At 44.7% G+C, this 20,394-nt stretch overlaps 2 protein-coding genes across 2 annotated transcripts; one reads left to right on the plus strand and one right to left on the minus strand.

Moving 5' to 3' along the window:
- Positions 1-13,262: 13,262 nt before the first annotated feature.
- Positions 13,263-15,368, minus strand: CCR75_006950 (uncharacterized protein; the record flags this gene model as incomplete). Its single annotated transcript, XM_067965015.1, has 2 exons — positions 13,263-13,941; positions 14,004-15,368. 2 exons carry the CDS (start codon positions 15,366-15,368, stop codon positions 13,297-13,299), a joined length of 2,010 nt encoding a protein of 669 aa, XP_067822747.1. The 3' UTR covers positions 13,263-13,296.
- A 451-nt stretch (positions 15,369-15,819) lies between these two features.
- On the plus strand, positions 15,820-20,392 carry CCR75_006949 (uncharacterized protein; the record flags this gene model as incomplete). The annotated part of the gene is made up of 4 exons (XM_067965014.1): positions 15,820-16,359; positions 16,424-16,486; positions 16,563-19,817; positions 19,892-20,392. The coding sequence occupies 4 exons, from the start codon at positions 15,820-15,822 to the stop codon at positions 20,156-20,158; spliced, it is 4,125 nt and encodes a 1,374-aa protein (XP_067822273.1). The 3' UTR covers positions 20,159-20,392.
- Between the last annotated feature and the right edge of the window lie 2 nt (positions 20,393-20,394).

Here is a 20,394-nt window from a genome sequence, read left to right on the forward strand (position 1 = left end):
AAGCGAAAATAGTTGGTCATCACCGATATAATTGAGCCACCAAACAATTTCTGACACTTGTAAGAATGTCCATTCACAGCTCAGATGACCACTCGATAGTGCACCAATGAACTCGTGAAGTAACTTCAGCTTAAGATCTGTGTCAACAAAAACAAAGATTCTCATGGGATCACAAGGTGACAGCTGATGCCATAAAAGGCCATCGCTATAGCTAAATCGACTTAGCTTCGCCTTCAGATTTGACGGAAGGAAGACCTTTCGTCCACGGAAGTGAATCGACATCTGGTGACAATGCTCGTCTTGACTGTAGCTCTTCTATTCTTTCGGATGCGAACGAACTTTTCACGTGGTGGACCTCCATGGCTACCAACGTTAACGACTTAGCGCGCGCCTTAGCACGAGGCCCACATTCCTGGTATCTTACCTCGAAGTATGGTCTGCGCGATAATGGTCAGCCAAAATATTCGATTAATTCGGCTTGTATTCAAATTTGAATAAAATTAAGAAAGTAATCTAAGTTATCTTGCCATCCTAGGCGAGAGGTGGAATGAATTTTTGCGGTCCCCAGTCATGCGTGATCCGTAAGTACATAAATGGTTCGGTGTCGAACAGGGGCATCGGAAACTTAACAATAGCATACTTTATTGGATCTAGCTCTTTGTCATGTAAATGGTAATTCAGTTTTCGCGGCTTCCAAAATCCGGGACTGACAATATATGACACGGTCAACGCCGTCGTCATCCTTCTGCATGAGTGCGCTCTCGATTCCAGAATTGCTTGTTCGCGAACGACATTATGAAGCTTATTCGTGTCTGGCAATGAAATGTAGCCCGGCACAGGTATCTGCTAAAGCCCTAAGACGCGCTTTTTTTAAATAACGCACAATAAGGCGCCACCCAAAGTGTTCAAGACAGCGTCCAAATGACGCGTGTGCGACTCTACTTCGCTCAGCTTGTCCTTAGCCCTTCTATGCACTTACAAGTCGTCAAAGTAATGAGGCTTTTAGGCATAGTGCAGACGCATTACGTGATCAATCGAGCCACCACTCGATTGATTGATTCCGCCGGCGCGTTTTTCAACCCTTGTGATATCACAAGCCATACGGATTGGAGGTGCTTACTGCCGTTTTGGCTACATTGAACACTCATGAATGCTTGATAGTAGCCATCCTCCAAATTCAACGCGGAAAGGATAGTTGAATTTAGTATGGAGTTCAACAAGACATCTTTTTGCGAGATCGGCGTTTGCGCTGGTATTGCCATATTCTTCTTATTATGCCATTTACAGGCGTAATTCACGCGCCGTCCACATGTGTACAGAAGGTCGAGCTGTAGTTAGGCGACACGCACATGTCGTGCCCTGGCTTGCCTGTCGAAAAACTCATCTTAAACGCACATTTTTTTGCCTTAGCTTACTTTTCAACCAATTCATCGATATAATCGACTTGTTCCGTCTGCAACGGCTAGTGCCTGGTCACACAATACTTAGTGCCACGTTCCAGGTCAATCTTGTGCCTGATACCCCTATCGGCCTGTAGACGGTTTGGCATCCTCTCTCACGAGCAGCGAGGTAGTTGGTGGGCGCCTAAGGTGACATCGCCTAATGAACTTGTACTCTTAGACAAGTAACGTCACGGAAGCAATTACCCGTCTTCTCGTGCGCACTGTGTACTACGAATTAAGCTTTAGACTGATATAGATTTGATATAATAAATAGAAACCTTTTTACTCAATGATTAGATGCCATCTCTGTAGTTGTGCATCCCTACATGGCGAGCGTATTAATTCTAAACTCCTTAGGTCACATATGACGTCAGAAGTCATCTTGTCTGGTGCGATTGCACTTGTGTGCGTCATATACACAAGGTTGGGTCATTATATGAACCTCACCCGATTGACAGGTCAATTAACTTTACACGAACTTATTGAACTCCTCGTTAAGTGTGCTTGTAACATAAAGCAGATAGCCTGTTACAACATCGACACGAAAAAGCAGCTTGTGGATATGCTGACAATGGTGCTTGGAACCAAGATTTTTGTTCTCGACGAAACGGGTGTCACAATGCTCGATGTCGACGCAACAGGTATCACGATCAAGCCGACACTTAAAAAAAGACAGTCATAGCGACGAGTAAGAATATTGAGATAATGCGCTCAATACATTTCTGGAAAGCAGATAACGTCACGGTATTATGTTGCTGGCAAATGTGGTGGACGTGTAGGCGATGGTTCATTGGTCTCGATAATACTAGGGTATGGCTGATCACCGTGTTTCCAAAGAATTTATAAATCGGAATGTCCTTAAAGGCATCCCAGCCTTGAGCAGCGAGCCATTTCTTCTGGTCAGTTTCCAAAACACTCTCGTCCATTGTAACGACGAGCAACAGCCCACCAAGTTCACTTCTGGAACTGGTGCAACTACCTCGTGGATCTTTCGTTTCTTAAGTTCAGACAGGAAAAGACGGGACACTTTCATTAACACCAGACTTTAGGTTCCGAATAGGAATTGGTGGCGTTTGTCATCCCGTCAACGCACTCTCGACTGTGTTGAACACGACATGAGTTGCACAGCCCTCTAGCAGAAACCCATCCTTTTTTTCGGTGTCCTGCTAAGAGTTTGCAACTATGCGTGTACGCCAGTCTATCCATGGTTGGTGTTTTGATAACCATAGCATGCCTAAAACGAGGTCTTTCGGGCTCTTCATACCTACTACCGTGAACTTCTCTCTAGAGGAGAGGTAGCAAAAGCTGAAAGCGAGGTCGACTTAAAATCCCTTAGAGTACGCGCGCCACGTTCGCTAACGAACAGTCGCCTCTTCTCGCTTGCCGTCCTGGCATAGCGACTCAATAATCTTCGTTCTCTGTTTTTGAGCCGCAAGTTTCACAAAATACTGTAATGTGCCCAAATCCTTGAGAATGGTCATGACATGGTCATAGCTTCGTACTCGAGCGCTATAGACCAGCAGGGTTGAGGACCGAAATTACGAGACCTCAAGGACTATGCTACCCATTTGTTCGATAGCTATTAGGGTTAGAAGTAGCTTCAGAGTCCGCGTCAGAAAAGCATCGACCGCCCCCTACTATGCTCCTGCATTTCCCGAACCCTCAGAGGTCGATCCAGAACTCACGCGTCTTCCACGCTGGTTCTTCTTATCAATCTTCGGGTAGGAAGTTTTCTCGCTTAGCGTCTTAGCACCAGCAGAGACTCTGGCATAGCAGCGAGCCATGTGACCGCGCTTGTAGCAGACTTTGTCTGCTTCAAGTTGCTTAACTCCATAGGAGTGGCATCGAACCTTACGGCCGACGGCTTATACCAAGCTGTCGCCGAGGTGAAGGGTTGCACTCAACCAAGGCAATTCAGATTGCCTCTTCCATCGTCGACGGCACCTTACAAAAAGGGCCTGTCGTAATGGGCCGTATCGCAGTCCGTTTATGACGTGGGCACCTTAGTGTGTTCTAGAATCGGACCCACCGAAATGGATGCAGACAGCAAGCGCATCTCCTGTATTCTTCTTGCAGGATCGCTTCGCCTGTCGCATTTCAGAGAAGCACGCCTGAAGCAACACTTCGTTGTTCGGTGGCTGATACGTGGCGCATATTCTTGCTTTAAAGATTGCCCATAAAAGGAACGCGTTACAGTCCGTCATAAGCGACGAGTAAGCCTACGCTGCGACCGTAGCGCGCAAATAGGACATGGCGTACGACACCATTCGGGTTTCGTCCTCGATGGCCTGCGTCACACCGCATTGCTCCACATATAACACCCATTAGACAATTGTACGCGCTGCAGGTCCATTCGAATGGGTCCGGCTGATACTACCTGGCAAAGAGCGTGTTAACAGTCCTGTTGAGAGCCTCGTTCCGAGCCTGCTCGCATCTAAGCTCATCTTGAGTCTTAATGACGGACTCCGTCGCACCATGGCAATGTGCCTCGGACGCAACCATACTTTGTCCGCCTCAAACTCCTCCAAGTAAGGAACCTGTTGATCAGGAGGACTGCCTGAAGCTTTACCAGGGCTTGCTCACTGAGTTCCTGCCCCAAGTGCTCAGCAGCATCACGATGATGCTCGGAGGTGGAGGAAATGAACCCAATCGATGTTGAGGCTCATCCTCACTGACAAGCTTAGAGAGACAATTCGTGGGAAGGACTACATGTGCGCTTCTATAGTAACCTCGCACTTCAGCGCACACACCTTCGGTCACAGCGAGGAAGCGGTTTGACCGAGCACAATTTTAGCGAACCTGGGACCTTACAATATATTCATATCAAATTCTGTCCTCTACTCAACAAAGATGTGATACACCATATGCTCGGCTATCTACAGCTGTGTTGAATGAATTAAGCTACTTGCCTCTGATGGAATGGGGTACATTTTGCTAGTACTTACAACAGTACTTGTCAACCTACACAGATTACAGCGAAGGTAGGATGCCTCGATTACTTCACGTACACGACCTGCAGAGGAAGGTTTTAAGTAGCTAAGAAGCCTTATCTATTAAGGGTTAATTCTAATGCTTTAAAATAAGGGAAAAGTAAAATTATATTAATAAATTTGTTATTTTATAACGATCTTCTATCTACTGGCTTTAATACATTAATAACTAACTATGCAAAGCGCTTTCTTGCGCAACGCCTAATAATGTCTTGTAGCGATTGGCGGGGTTGATTTGAACTCAAAGCAATAAATCAATAGAACTAATGTCTTATTGCGTCAATATTAGCAAATTTGGTAATATTGGAACTATTAAGTCAAAATTAATATACGAAAAATATTTCGTGCTTCTTCATTTATATCCACTTATAGGAGATTATATTCATTATTCCTCTTATAAGAAAAAAATATTTATTATTCCTCTTTCCTCTTATACGAAATATTATCTATGTAACGAGACACCCCGTTACATCACCCCCTCTTACACTAAAGTCAGTTTAATGACTAGTGTAAAGTGACAGAGAGTACTGTTATGTCTCTCTGTAAATTAGCCCTTGTTGGTTTTATAATAATTCCAGCTAATAATTGCGCATGGTTTCGAAATCGTGCGCGTAGCTTGCGAAGCCGCAGGACTGGCAGCTGCAAGGCTCAGTGCAGCTGCTAGTGATGCAAATGTTTAAGTAGACGCTAATGCGTCTAATTTCGTGGAGTGCGTCACCTAATTTAATTGGAGGTGACTGGTACAAGTCACCTGCTACTCCCATTGTAGGTGAATGGCACGAGTCGGCCGTTATCGCCGGACTCAGTGGCAGCTGTTAAGGCCATGTCCGTTAGCCTACGGCTTCTAACGTGACAACCAAAAAGGTGATGACGAAGCTGTTCCCCTCGCCAGACCCTTTTGGTGCGGAGTCATCCTTTGATGACTCCATGGACGATAATAGCTCTGGTGGTATTCAGAAAGCATCACTAGAAACGAAGTGATTGTAAAGGTCACTTTGGTAAGCATACTACTGGTGATGCCAGAATGCATCACCAGAGATGGAGTGATTGAAAGGATCACTCCGAGAGTAATGTTAGCATAAGCGTTAACATGAGCCAACATGAAAGGGACTGCAATGCTTTGCGGTTCCCTCCCGAGAAAAAGCCCTGATTGCCCAATTCAAGCAACTTCTTTCGTTGGTCTGGAATGATCAGCGATCGCTACCAAATTCCGTTATTCATCTCATCCAGGCTTCTAGTGAAGACGAAACGGAATTCTTCATCGATACCTATTTCAAGCATCGATGGTGTACATGTAAGCGGGCAAAGGATGTCACTCCTTTGTTCCAAGCTTGGGAAGCATTTGTACAAAAGATGCTTTCCGTGACCGGTTCAGAAAATGGAACGTATTCGGTACACGCTGCAAGCTGCACTGTTTGTTTAAAGAGGCAGATTTACGTTGCCTCTCGTGGAAGACCCACATTTATGCTGCTTAAGAGTGCAGGCCTGCCCATAAGGAGGCATACTCCATTAAAGATCCTCATTGAGGGACGCTCTTTTCTTGTGAGTCGCGTGAAGGGATCGAGAAACTTCAATCCTTCTACGAGCGCGGGAAGCGCTCGTTCTCTGATGGACACTCTGTGGAAGAGGATGGGTCTCGTCATACTGTCGTACGAGACTCGGAACGCCCATCTTCAGTTGCTAACGGGGTTCCCAGCCATCATGCGAGGGTGGATACCTCACCACCGAATGAGGTAACACTTTCGAACCGCCTTCACCCCACGTTGGTTTAAGAAGCGTTCAACTAGAAACGCTTCTCACCGCTCGAATCCATCAAAGGATGTGTAGGAGAAGGAGAAATTAAGTTCGCCTCATCTGCCGATCCCGGGTCATTCACCGTGACTTGGATCACGTCCGCCGGTATTTACGGGAGAACGTAGATTACGAGCGATCCCGTCGTCGCGAGTTCGAGACAACGGTCGGCGGTGTTTCTCGTGACCAGATTCAAAACTATGCACAAGTTGCGGCAACGAAAGGAAGCAACAGTACCTGCGAAATGATCTGGTGACAGCTCCACAAACGATTTCATCCTTAAAGAATGTAGTGTAACGTCTGGCTCGTATAAACCAGACTCTGTCCCGAGACTATCATGCTTTGGCTCGGGACCATCGGGCTTTAGCGGATGAACTTGATCTGATAGCGCCTCCGAAATTAACTTCGGAGATAAATGTAAATGCCATTGCTAGAACCGAAACGGTTCTTGCGTTATCTGCGTAGTGGCTAAGTCAAGCAGATCTGCGTACTTGCCACATATGACAAGTACGTGGCTGATATTCGGTCGGCAATATTTTACCTGAGAACGAACTGGTTCTCAGCAGCTAATCGATGAACGAAAGTATCGTTGATGACAAGACTCGAATTGAACATTTTGCGTCCCTAACCTGGGAGTATTTGAAGATAAACCATTTTTAAAATGATTTGGTCGAATTCAAGGATGTATTCTCTGAAATTGAACTGTGCGAATTGCCTAAGTATAAAGGCTTTCGACACGAAATCGACCTGATACCAGGCTCGAAATACTGTAGTGGCCATTGCTTCGTAAACATGTAATAGCGATCGACATAGTATTAGCCGATCGCTTAGCATCGAACCATTTTAGGGAGTCAACCTCCCTACATAGCTCTTTGACCTTCTGTGTGCGTAAAGCAGCAGAAGCATCCGTTCAATAAATTGAACGCCGATACCACGAAAAGACGTAATCAGTGATAGTTTGTCAAAAACTTCCATTTATTCGTATATAATGTTGCAACAGAGGGCTTATCCTTACTGTTATTTTGCGCAGCCGCTCAAGATCGGGCCAGCGCGAAGGGCATCAGCAACGACATCAAGTCTTCCTGGTTTGTATTTCACGGAGAAGTTACACTCCGCGAAGAAATTTAATTATCTCGCCGTTATTTTTAACGAAGTGTGGACTGTTTGAGGCCGTGCGACAAAAAGCATGGTCCGTATAAACAATGAACTGTGTATCTCCCAAGAGATCGAACCCAAACTTAGCAAGGTGTTCCTTGTCATGCACTGAGTAATTGTGTTTTTTTAGCTGGTGCGACTGATGAGCCGCTCTGCGCCGTCTGTGTCGTATTGCATTGACGTACAGCCGATTGCAAGATCGTTGGCGTCAAAGACCACAGAAATGGTCTGTCTTGGTCCATAATCACTAATATTGGCGATTGCATCAAGCTTTGCCTTCAAAGAAACGCTGTCAATCAGCGCTCCATGACCAAATTACATTTTCCTTCACAAAGAAGTAAAATGTACAGTCATTTCGGCATAATTGCGGGAGAACTTATGTAAGTACGTCGCTAAGCCGAGGAACAATCGAAGCCCATTTACATCAACTAGCACATGCTAGTCGGTGATCCCCTTGATCTTGACAGGATCAGGGCGTACACCTGTTTAATCATGATGCTCCCACGAAGTGGTATTTCGCTTGCAGCGAATATTTGCTGCTTGAGGATAGCATATGCTTACGCATAATTGTATGAACCTTTCGAACGTGGGAACGATGCACTTCAACGTCTAACATTCCGTTCATGGCTTTGCTATGAACGAAGACTTATCGAATTAACTCAGTGCGAAATCCCGCACCGATCGGCAGATCGGTTTCACATCTGTTGAATGTTGCAGGGGCTTACAAGCCCTGTGGCATAAATAGCCACTCCCATAGTATTGCGCTTGGGGTACTTACTGCTGTGAACGGGATATCCTGTTCACGCATAAGGATATCATAGAATCCATCCATAAAAATAAGTTTTTGGTCGTCAACATTACTTGACAACGTTAAAAGAGCCAACCAAGAAGATTATGCTCTAAAACGTTGATTATTTACCGTAGAAATCCATCACAACAATCCTTGAAAGGATTTTCGAAATTGTATCGACGTTAGGGATCGATTTACAACACGCGATTTTACTGTATTACACAGCCATTGCTTGCGACAAGTCTCTGTTATCACCCCCACCCATAATGATTTGTGTTTGCGCATCATGTATCAGTGACACAATAAACCAATAAGTGGGCATCGTGGACGTGAGAGAACTTATCTCATTGTAAGCCGCGACTTCTACTGGCCACGCCAGTATGAATTCGTCTGTAAGTACATACGTGCTTGCAAAGTTTGTTACAGGTTGAAGCCCTGTGATTTATTCCGCGCCTCGTTACATCCTCTGTCTATTCAGGCAGTGTTGGCAGTCTGTTTCTATGGACTTCACCTTCAAATTTTTACGAAGACGATTTCAAGGATAACGGTATTTTGTGTTTGTTGACCGTTTCAGCAAGATGGTACATCTTGCTGCAGTCCCGGAGTCGATCACGGCCAAAGGCTGTACTCGTGTCTTTGTTGACACAATATTTCGACTCCATAGGTTACCCCACGATTTGAAATCAGATCAAGACTCTCGGTTCACGGCGGGATGTTGGCAATCTCTGCTCAAATGTCCACTTCTGACCATCTGAAACAGATAGTCACAGAACGTGCAAATCGTATCCTCGAAGATATTTAGACACTTCGCGGATACGTCCACTCTTTAACGAGTTTGAGCGAGCTCTTGCCGATATGAGAATTTGTCATTAACAATTCAGTGCACGCATCTACAACGCATATACCGTTTTTCGTGAATGGCTTACGCCATCCACGTATGCCCACCTTGTCTGAATGTGACTCTTATTCAAGTGGGGGGGGGGTCGCTCGAGCAAAGAACACACTAGCTCTGCTCATCATGCATTGACTCTATGGTTAATGCGAAGGATAATAATGTAAATTTTATCAACATTGAAGTGGACAAACTCAGTAGTAGCGATAAGGCGATTGCTGACTTTGACAAAGATGCTGAACTACAGCATCGAAAAAATAATATCTGTGAGAACAAAAGTTCTCTTACTAAAGAGGATAATGACATTTCCACAGTGCGCACCGGGCGCACTGACATCATAACCAAAACCGAGTCAGCAGGAGAATTTCTGCTGGCTAGAGAAGCAGTGGTCTTTTTTATACAGGATTCATTGCTGGTGCACTGGACCGACCGAAACGGAAGCTGAAGAAAATGAAAAGCAAACGTTCTTTTATTTGAAGTTAATGATCTATTCATTTGAAGTTAATGATCTAGTCCTACTGTCTACGGTAAACCTACGTAAACATGTAGTGACAAATGTAGGCACTGCTATGGAATGCATATACGATCGAGCTGCCTCGTAAGCTGCGTACGCATCCTACACTTTATGTCGGGCGTCTTCGTCCGTACTATCAGTACGAGGCTTCTTCCGGTTCCGGATTAAACCGGCACGGTCTAAGGTATAAGCGCCTACACTTGATCCGCTGTTTACGAAGACATTAAATGTCTCAGTTTCATCATTGTAACTTATTTCCAAAGGGTCCTGGAAACCTTTGATATCAGGTCTCTGGGAATTTATTTCCGCAAAATCTTGGGGACTTAATCCCTCAAGTTTTATTTGGGGAGTACCTCTGCAACTGCCTCTAGCTCTGGTTGCGCAACTACTCGAAAGCTCCCTCGTTCTTCATCCAACATGTTCATGCTGGATGGAACGTGCGCAGGCCGTTGAATGGACTACGCAATGCTTCCAGGTGTAACGAAGCACCTTTCGCTAGCACTGACAACAGTACTAGTCAACCTACACTGATTGCAGTGGTTCGATTAATTCACGTACACGACGTGCAGACGAAATATCTAAGTAGCTAAGAAGTATTAATCACTAAGCTAATCTATAAGGCTAAATAATAGAAAAAAAGAAAATTGTATTAGTTTATTAGATTCTTTCATTACGATCTTCTATCTACTGGCTTTCATATATTAATAATTAACTATGCAATGCGGCTCCTTGCGCAACGCCTGATCGTGTCTTGTAACGAGTTGAGTTGAACCTCGATTAACCAATCAATAGAATCTTTATTTATTTCGTCTTAAAATTATATTTTTTATTCTTTATATAGAAATTAATATTTAGGAAATTACTTAATCGACGCACTTAAACTACTAAATCGACGCACGCTCCCTCTGTATGAAGATATCTTGATGACAGATAATCATTAGGATATGTTTCGTGTCACAAGCTCAGAAAATTGGTAGACCAAACCCTCGATGTTGCGAACTTTTTCTTTGTTTTGTTAAGGACAAACTACATTGTAACCTCTGTTAGCTTATTTTCCCCGTGGACAACAAAAATATCAAGTATCGGAGGATATCAGATACGTACCCCTCATAGATGGTAATTTTTTGAATAAAAGAGGTGCGCTCTCTGATTGGCTCGAAGCGCCATGTGCCACAAAATCGAAACAAGCGTCAAGCTGCTCTTCTTCCTTCCGACTTAAAACAAAAAAGTAACATCCCAATACCCAAAACCCCCAGAGAAGATGCCCCTAAAGTAAGTTAGATCTTGAAACCTCACGACAAAGAAGAGCTTGAAATCTGCCAAAAGCATGATGTTGACACGCTGAACTCAACCTGCTCTTTGCGCTTGGGCAAAGCAGTAATTCAAACTACCAAAGCCTCCTACTCAAAGCACAATAAGTTCAATTTTGAAAAAGCGATACAAATATGAAGCTATGTATTCAACCATCCTCGAGGCAAAGGTAAATTCTTTTTCGGAAATATTCTTTCTTACACAAATGATTACTGATGCTGTATATGAACTTTCTAGCACGCTCGCACTGCCAAACACCCCGAACTAGATCAACTGCTTACAGAGTGAGATCTTCGACACATAGCCCGGCGTGTCTGTATCACAACAGAGCTTATCAAGTCAAAAGCCGCAAGGTTCGCAGAACACCTAAATATCGAAAACGCGCCATCATTCTCAAATGGATAAATTGAGAAGCTCAAGTCTTTCCATGGCTTCAAGGCTTTCAAGTCGCACGGCGAGAGCAGATCTGCTGACATGGAAACGATCGAAGAAGCGCTACCAGCCCTGAAAGAAAAGCTACAAAATACGAACTGCGGGACATCTATAATATGGCTGGGTCTGGGACCTTCTTTCGAATGGCTTCGTACAAAACCATTGTGCGCACGCAATTTGAAAGGTCAAAGAAAGAAGAAGCAAGATTTACTCTTGCCTTCACTGCAAATGCAGATGGTTCACATCGGCTCAAATCGTTCATCATCGGTCACGCGCAAAAACTCGAGCATTTAATCGAAAATATGGCGAGGAGCTTGGCTCGTTTTGTCGCTGGAATAAGAAAGCTGGATGACAAGCAAACTTATTCAGGAGTGGCTAAAGCGCTTTGACAATGGATTTAAAGCAAAGAATCGACAAGCCATACTTTTGTACGATAATGCGCCTTCGCACATCCTTGGAGAATTGGAAATCCCCTAATGTTGAACTAATCCCGCTCCCACCAAATGCAACATCAAAGATTCAGCCTATAAATGCTGGAATCATTGCAGCTTTTAAGCGTCGTTATCGTCACTACCTGCTAGAGTTTTATCAAGTATCAGATACCGGAGGATATCGATTGAGACCATAGAAACGGCATTGATAGACCAAAACATAATTTTTAATCGACAGATCATTTATCGGAGGTTAGACTGTACACGAGGTAACTGCAACCTTAGTGACGCACCAATCTGCAGATGGCGGCAGTCCAGAGCCAATATTGCCAACATCGACCTGATGTTGTTGTTCCTGCTGGTGTTGTAGCACTAAATCCGATTCATTTGCATCAAGTGATCCCAAAAGGTCAATCATTCTACTCAAATCATTGTAGACTGGCTATTCAATATTTTTCCTAAACGATGCCGGATTGCAAATATTTTCTGGTGTAGGTTGACGTGACGGAAGATTTTATGGCTGCACATTGAAGGGGCTAAAGTTGCCCTTATGTTACATAGTCCCCGTTAAGTACACTTGTTGTACTTGTGGGATGGTCAATGACTTAAATAAAGTAATCAGGCCCACCACTCGGATGTGGTTCACATTTGTGACCAACCCTTGTGTATGTGTTGCACATAGGTGCATTCACATTGGGAGGGATGACGACTAGCGTCATCCGTTACGCAAGGTATCTAGAAAGATACGCTGGCAATACATATTAGTGTTATCTACAGAGATGAAATTTTTGATTGGTAAAATAGGTATTTATATTCAATGCAAATAAATATAAATCAGTCTGAAAACTACTTTCAACTTAGATAGTGCGCACGAGGAGCCGGATTACCGCTCCGTGACGACACTTTACTAGAGTACTCAGTGCGTTGGGTGAGGTCGCTAAGGCGCCCACCACAACTACCTCACTGCACACAAGAGAAGCCGGTCTAACCGCTTCCTCGCTGTGCTAGGGTGTGTGTCTAAGTAGAGCGTGGCCGCATTAAGACATGCCCGCCTACAGCACAAGCTATGAACCCATAGTGCGCGCTGCGTCTCGAGATCGGTCCCAGATAGTGGCGTAATGGTAGATGTGTCCTGTAAATGGAGTACATGTAGCATTTCCTCCTCCATTTCCCCTGCTTCTATTTTGGCGCGTAGGATTATAATTTTTTCTTGCCGACTAACCTGTACAACAAAACTATACGACGAAAAAAGAGTTCTTGTTGTGGGGGCAATGTACCACATGGATCAATAGTTAATTACCAGACTCTTACCCACTCCAGTGATTTGAATGATAGACAGAGTCGGTGCAGCAGATTGAGGAGGCGCTTGTTGGAGAGTGTAGGTTAACCTTACCAAAATTTGCAACATCGAGGGTTAGGTCTACCAATTTTCTGAGCTTGTCATCTGAATATTTATGTAACGGGACACCCCGTTACATCCGATAGGTCACACAGCACAGGCACGGGCACAGGCACGGGGGCATTGCTTAAATATTATGCGTTTATTACTCATTTAACTTTACTATTCGGTTTGACTGAAAAACATCTGCCAGCCTCAACATTTTCGTTTCTTTCCAATTCGTCACTAAGAGGCTGAGCAATTGCCAAATGATTTCGCCGAAAATGTCGACATACTGCTTGCAATTGGAGGGCATTGGCACGGTTAGCGGCTTCCGTTATAGCCTCGACACTACCGATGTGTACAGCGTACTGTAATGTTCGTTCACATCGCTGCTTTAAGTGGTCAAGCATAAATTGATCGGCAGCCACGAGCAGCTCCAGTAAAGTTTCTAGCTCCCTTTTCAGCTCGAGACTACAAGACTCAGGCTGCTCTTCTATCCGGCGGCGAGATTCTTCAATTTCATCAAGTCCATCCGCCGACTGTGGACACGCTGCGATGCTATTGCTCGCAAATTGCAGACTGTTGTCGTCTTCTTGAAGGCCCGAGAAAATGGCAAATGTATCGTCATGGGTTTTAATATTTCCTGTGTAAAGGTATTTCAATAGCCGCAAAAACACCTCATAGCGCACATCAGGAACCACAATTTGAGCTTCACGAGCCTCACGGAAGCCAGATGAGAACATTCCTCGAAAGCGTGCACTCAGCGCAGACAATATCAATTTGTGCGCATAAATTACGCGACCTTCAACAAGCTGGTAAACACGCGCATTTAAGTAAGAAGACATGTCTTACGGATGCTTAACAAATAACGTACAAATGATATATCAGAAAATTCCTCGCCGTCGACATACTGAACCAGCGCATGACTAAGCATTTTTGCTGGAGACAGCAGCGATACAGAAGCTCGCGGAGGTGGGTCTGTATCCAATGTAAAGCAGTCATTTAAGTAGTCAGCACCACACGAGCCTCCAAATATCACAAGCTTGCGATCCACGACTGTACACGTATGCCCAGCTCGTCTTCCTGGACCCCTTCCTAAAATGACAACGGGCTCTTTCCGATTTATTGTCTCCTTAAAAGTAAAATCGCACGTTTCATTCGGGTTTGCCAGGTCGCACGAATTTGTAGCTAGTCTTTGCGCTACCATCATGGCTTCTCGGTCACTATGTGCATCTTTGAACTCCTCGTCACTATCTGAATCATTTATAGACTCACCCGCGTCATTTCCAAGCCAGCTATCAATTTGCTGGTCATCATCTTCGTAAATATTCGACCGAAAGCGAGCATTCGTGTGACTACGGATCAATTGACAACTCTTTGTACGCCTCTGCCTCTGCTTGCCTTGGGACTCGGTCGTTAAGATGGATATAGTCTCCACCCAGTGGTGACGGTGCGGGTCATACACATGAAGGTCGTCGTAACACTTAGCCGACGGGCCAGAGCCTCCAAAAATAAATAAACGGTCTCGATGGCGGGCCATGGTCATGCCTGCTCGAGGCAGCGGTGGGGCCACGTAGCGCCTCGTGTCAACTTTATACTCGTCTGCCACACCCGACCACGTCATGCTTTTTGTGTCCAGAACGTGAATATCATTAAGTCTTTTTTGACCGTCCCACCCTCCAAAGATAAGTAGATTATTTCCAACGAGTGCCGAGCTGTGGTTGGCTCGAGGGGCTGGTGCCTGACCGCGAGTGCGAATCTTAGTCCACGTCATAGTATCGATTTGCAGCGCATGTAGATCATTCAAATACTCGCGACCATCGCCTCCACGAAAGACAAGGATGCTGCGCAGGTGGGCAACGTAATCGGCCGTGTGCATATTGCACGGGCCGAGCGTGGCTGTCAGCTCGGGCTGTTCCCACGTAAGTGTATCCAGGTGCAGCACGTGAAGGTCGGCAGCTGCCAGTGGTCCACTGCCAAGCCATCCTCCAAGTACATATAATTTGCGCTCGGCTAGCGTAGCTGTGTGGCCATTGCGGCCCGCCGGGGCCCGACCGCGAGTCTGATGTGATAGCTCGCGCCATGTGCGGCGGCTCACGTCTAGCAGATGCAGCGCATTGTGATTGCGACGTCCATCATACCCACCAAATAATAGCAGCTCATGTGCAGATATCGCTGTTGCTGTATGATTCTTGACAGACGGACCCGCTGGTCGTAGCGGCTCCCAACGCAGCACCATGTCAAACTTTTGACGAAAAAATAATTTTGACGTGTGAAACCTAAATCAAAGTTTCGCAAATTTTTCTTCTTCAGCATTTGTTTGTGGAGTAGTCGGATCAAAAATCTGTCAATTTTGCTAAGATGAATTATGGCTTTCTATTTAATGAAAAACAAGAGCTAAAGCAAGCGACCGAGATGGATGTTGATGACAACATAATGTCGTCCTAAGCGGTGAAAAATGCGCTGCGTGGCACTGTGACATTCGACTCTGTTGATGCATACGTCGTACCACAATAGTTCACTTTAATTAGCAATAGTTTTTTTGAGTATCAATTCTTTTATAACAAACAGCATATATGTGGAACTGCGACTAAATCTGTACCTTGTCCTCAAAAACTGTTCTCTAATTAGACAATCTGAAAAGGTGACGATCATACGCTGTCCTGCATACTCCATTATCAACTAGCGCCATGAGTGAAAAGAAGAAAAACGCAAAGGACATTGATGATGACGTCAAGTCGCTCAATAGCATAAGTAGCAGCCTTTCGGACGATTCAAGCGTGCTCTCCTCTCCATCACAACGTCCCCAACAGCGCCCGAGATTTGATTCGAAAGCTTCATGGGCGGATTCGACACGCTTCGACATGGGTCGCGCCGACTCTCGAGCGTCCGAAGTATCAGCTCGAGACTTGAGGCTGACGGGGCTTGGTACGCGGGCCTCTGTTAGCCAACACCGGCAACGCTCGGATTCGAGAGCCTCTAGGTTATCACGCACTAGCAGTCGCTCCAGTATGAACAGCATGGTGCGAGGGGGACGTCAGTCGTTTGTGTCAAATTTCGGTGTCACAAAAGGCAAGAAACGCCGAGATAGCAACGCTCTGTCAACAATAACGGAGAATTGGAATCTTGCAGACGAGCAGTTTGGTAGTCCCTTCTCCGATTTTGATGCGCAAGAGCAGCCGATACGAGACGAGCTTCAAAGGGGCTTGACTATAATTAATGACCACACGGTGAGAGGTTTATAAGTAATTGATACAAATGGTTACGATTATCTATTGTGTCGTTGAGTTACAGACCAAATTAAAAGAGATTGAAGATGCAATTACAGCAGCAATGTCAGAAGTGTGGGGTTATTGGGTACGTCTTTATGGCCTGGAGAGTCTAATGTGGCTTGATTGCTCTGGTCGAGAAATTGACTAGGAAGTTATTGTAGGCAGATCCAATTCAATTGTATTTGCACCCAGCAGAGCGTGTGGATGTTCAAGACCTCATTAAGACGGACAACGAACTATTTAACAAAGTTCTGACGGTATTTTCTGTCTTGTGTGACGAAATCTCGGAGCTCAAGGTGACCGTTGAAGACAACTTCTACCCTGCGCTCATTATGTTTGGCCAGGCGCGTCATGGTGATGAAAGTGAAGTAAAAGCTGGCGATGATGAAGTATACATTGGACGCATGCTGGCCTTTTTTCAGGATATCTCGAACTTTGTGGACCGATGCAATGCGATTACTATCAACATGATCCATCAATTAGCGAGCTTGTATCAAAGCTTTCAGAAATTGTGGAAATCGACGTTTAAGCTGGTGCATCTTTATCCCGTATTCGATGCGTTGGCAGCTTTGCTCGAGATTATGATAACAATTGACGCCATTGTCCTCGACAATCCAAACATTGTCGTGTCATGGGACAAATACAAGCGTATGATGCAGTATGTTCGGTCGGACCCTCCGCGCTATAATGTCACAGTCGAGAAGGTGAAGCAATTTGAAAGGCTTCTTGTGAGTCTTGACCAGACAATAATGAGCGCTCAAGTATTTCAGAGCTGTATCGAGCAGGATTTTGAGATCTTTTCAGGAGGTGACATTGTAGATGTTGAAGAAAATCCTGACGGGAGCGACAGTGAACAAGATGGTCGTCGCACGAGCAGCAGCGATGGCGAATTAAGGATTGATATTCAAACAAATCGTGTATTTTTAGACGAGTTTGTGCATTGTATCAGCTTTCGTTTGGGTATTGCTGAAGGCGCCATTTCGTCGGCTAAGGAGACATTTGAGCGAAACAATTTAGTCGGCCTAACAGGTCTCTACGTTCTTCTTCGTCGACTTCAACCGTCCAATGTTCCTGCAGACCCTATTCTTTACAAGCGACTTTGGGAGATACAGACGAAGGCTCCATGTGTGACAATTTGTGGCAAAATCATGTGGTACATGCCAGAATTTTTGCTTAAGTACTCTCCAATGACATCAAAAAAGCTGGTCCCAACTAATTATGAAGAATTTCGTCGAGAGTACTTGCATTCGCTTGATGATGCATTCCCAGCTGATATTACTACCGCAAAGCTAGAGCTAAGCGCATGGCTTGTTCGCATGGAGTCATTTTTTCAGCCAACAACTCGAGGAATGGGCGATGCGTCTCGAACTCTCAGCATTCGTGGCAACTTGATTCTTAAGGGTCTGATTTTAGCAAAACGCGTGCAAACAATGATGCATACGCTGGTAAATTTGCATCTCTCGTTACAGATTCCGATGCCAAAGCGAGTAGTCAGGCCACTGTATACGTGCATTGAAATTCTTAAGGCCGTTGAATTTATGCTCGCACGAAAAAATCCTATCCTGGCGGAGTCGTCTTCCCACTTACTCCGTCAGGTGGCCCACTCACTGTTTTCGCTATTTCGTCCATTAAAAGCCCACTTAGAAGCAAGCAAAAAGTTTGATGATACCAAGCTGGATGTATTAGCTGCTGTCACTGTCCTTGAAAATATTCTTAACTCGGGGGAATCTTTCTCGTATACGCGGATCACTGTTCTTGATCTTGCGGCTCAAATTGCAATGATATCATCACCAGACAACGGGACGACTAATTTTAATGAAAAGGAGAGCGATGTAGATACTTCGGTTCCCTTAGGCCTGAAAGACGCAGGTGAACCTTTTAAGCTGATCTGGAAGCTGCGTCTCTTAAGTGATTTTCAGCGGAAGATCAAAAGCGCATGTGACTGCTCATTCTTTTACTGGAGCCGAGAGCTATTACACCCTTTTCTCTCTGATCTTTACGATCAACCCGAGCAAGCAAATCGTATTCAGTACATCGTTGGCGGTTTTTTGGATGGCATTAAGTTGCTTCGTGGTGCGCAGCACGAGACTGATAATGAGCCGTACGTAAAAGCGTTTGCGGAGTTTATCGAGTCTGTTTTAGAAGAGGAAATTGTCGACAGTTTGTGCAAAGATGTGGAAAATGACCTTCGCTTGCATGTCCACTCGGTCCATTTGGATCATTTAGATGCGCCAAATCCAAAAAGTGCTGACTTTAAGGTGCTTCATTACTACCTTAATCTGCGTCCAATTCGTCTGCATGGAAAGATGCTTGATCTGCGTCAACATGTCACCCATTACTTAGAAAGCACATTTTACAACTTGACGACTGTCGCGCTTCACGACTGGAAAACGTATGGAGAGATGCGCAATTTGGCCAATGATAAGTATGGCTTAAGTCTTTCGGATAATCATCTTCCCATGGGATCGCTTGATCAGGGACTAGATGTATTACAGATCATGCGAAACATTCAGATATTTGTTGCGAGGTACAATTACAATCTTAACCAGCAATTCTTTTTGGAACGTCGTAGTGACAAAGGCTCGCGACACTTGAACTCAATTAATATTCACTCGATTGCTAGCTCTATTCGTACGCACGGCATGGGAATTATGAATACGACTGTGAATTTTACCTACCAATTTCTAACAAAAAAGTTTGACATTTTTTCGCAGTTTCTCTTTGATGAATACATAAAGAGTTACCTACAGCGTGAAAAACGGTGGTACAAGAAACACCGCGACGACAAGGAAGTGGATAATAAGTATCCGTTTGATCGTGCCTTCCAATTTAACAAAGACATACGCAAATTAGGCGTGTCAGACTCTGGAAAAACCTTTTTAGATCAATATCGCATGCTAATTACTGAAATTGGCAACGCTCTAGGATACGTGCGTATGGTACGATCAGCTGGAATGAATTACTGCAGCAATGCAATAAAATTTGTGCCGGACTTAAACCGCACTCATTTTAAGTTTGAAGTTTATGCTGGAACCGGCGCGGCCGAGGAGAAAAATGTGGAAAGTGGTCAAGTGACACAAGACAAGGTTTTGGGCGCCAATCTATCACGCGAGACTGTCGAAGCGGCACGAAACTTAGACTCTGTCATCTCGACATTAGCGAAAAACTTTTCAGAGAACAATGACTATTTTAAAGTACTAGTGAAGGTTTTTCATGATGTTACCGCAAGTGATGAGCAGAAGCACTTGGTGAATTTCTACATGATAATTCCAGCGCTTACTGTCAACTACGTCGAAACAACGGTTCAAGCTAAGGACCTGATGTACAAGAATACTCGCCGTCGTGAATCGTACTTTTCTGATGACGGCTTTGCGATTGGAGTTGCATACATTCTTGCTATTCTCGACCAAGGGGAGGTTTGTCGATATTTATTGCCTCTGTCATAATTTTTCTTGGCTGACGATGCTGTTTTGTATTTGAAAACATTTAGCAATTTGACGCACTCCACTGGTTTGAAGAAGTAGTGCGCAAGTACCAGGCTGAGGAAGAGGCTTACAACGAAAAACAACTTGAGCGTGAGGCTCGTAAGCGAGAGCAGGCTTCGAGAAAGCAGAAAGAGACTACAGCTGAGCTTATTGATGATGAGGAGGAGGTGCATACGTTGCAGCTCAATGCCAAGCGCATTGAACTGAATCGCCGCGAGTTTGATCTACTTGATTGGTCTCTTAATGGTGCGCGTATATTTTTCAAAGACTAAAGCAAAGGTGCTGTGATGTGATAACCGGTAAAGAGTCGATATCGATTATTTTAATTGTTAGAACATCTCGTTTTGTAATTTCAATGCATTGTCGCAAAAAGATACAAAGCACAACGCCAATGCAACACGAAGAAGTGCTACCTATCATACGTAATTATTCTAGAAGTCAAGCAAAATTAAAGAATAAAAATTCAATGCCTAAACGAAACACGCATTGACTTTCTTGGACAGATAAA

Source organism: Bremia lactucae, linkage group LG1 (genome assembly GCF_004359215.1).
Source record: "Bremia lactucae strain SF5 linkage group LG1, whole genome shotgun sequence".
NCBI classification, from domain to species: domain Eukaryota; phylum Oomycota; class Peronosporomycetes; order Peronosporales; family Peronosporaceae; genus Bremia; species Bremia lactucae.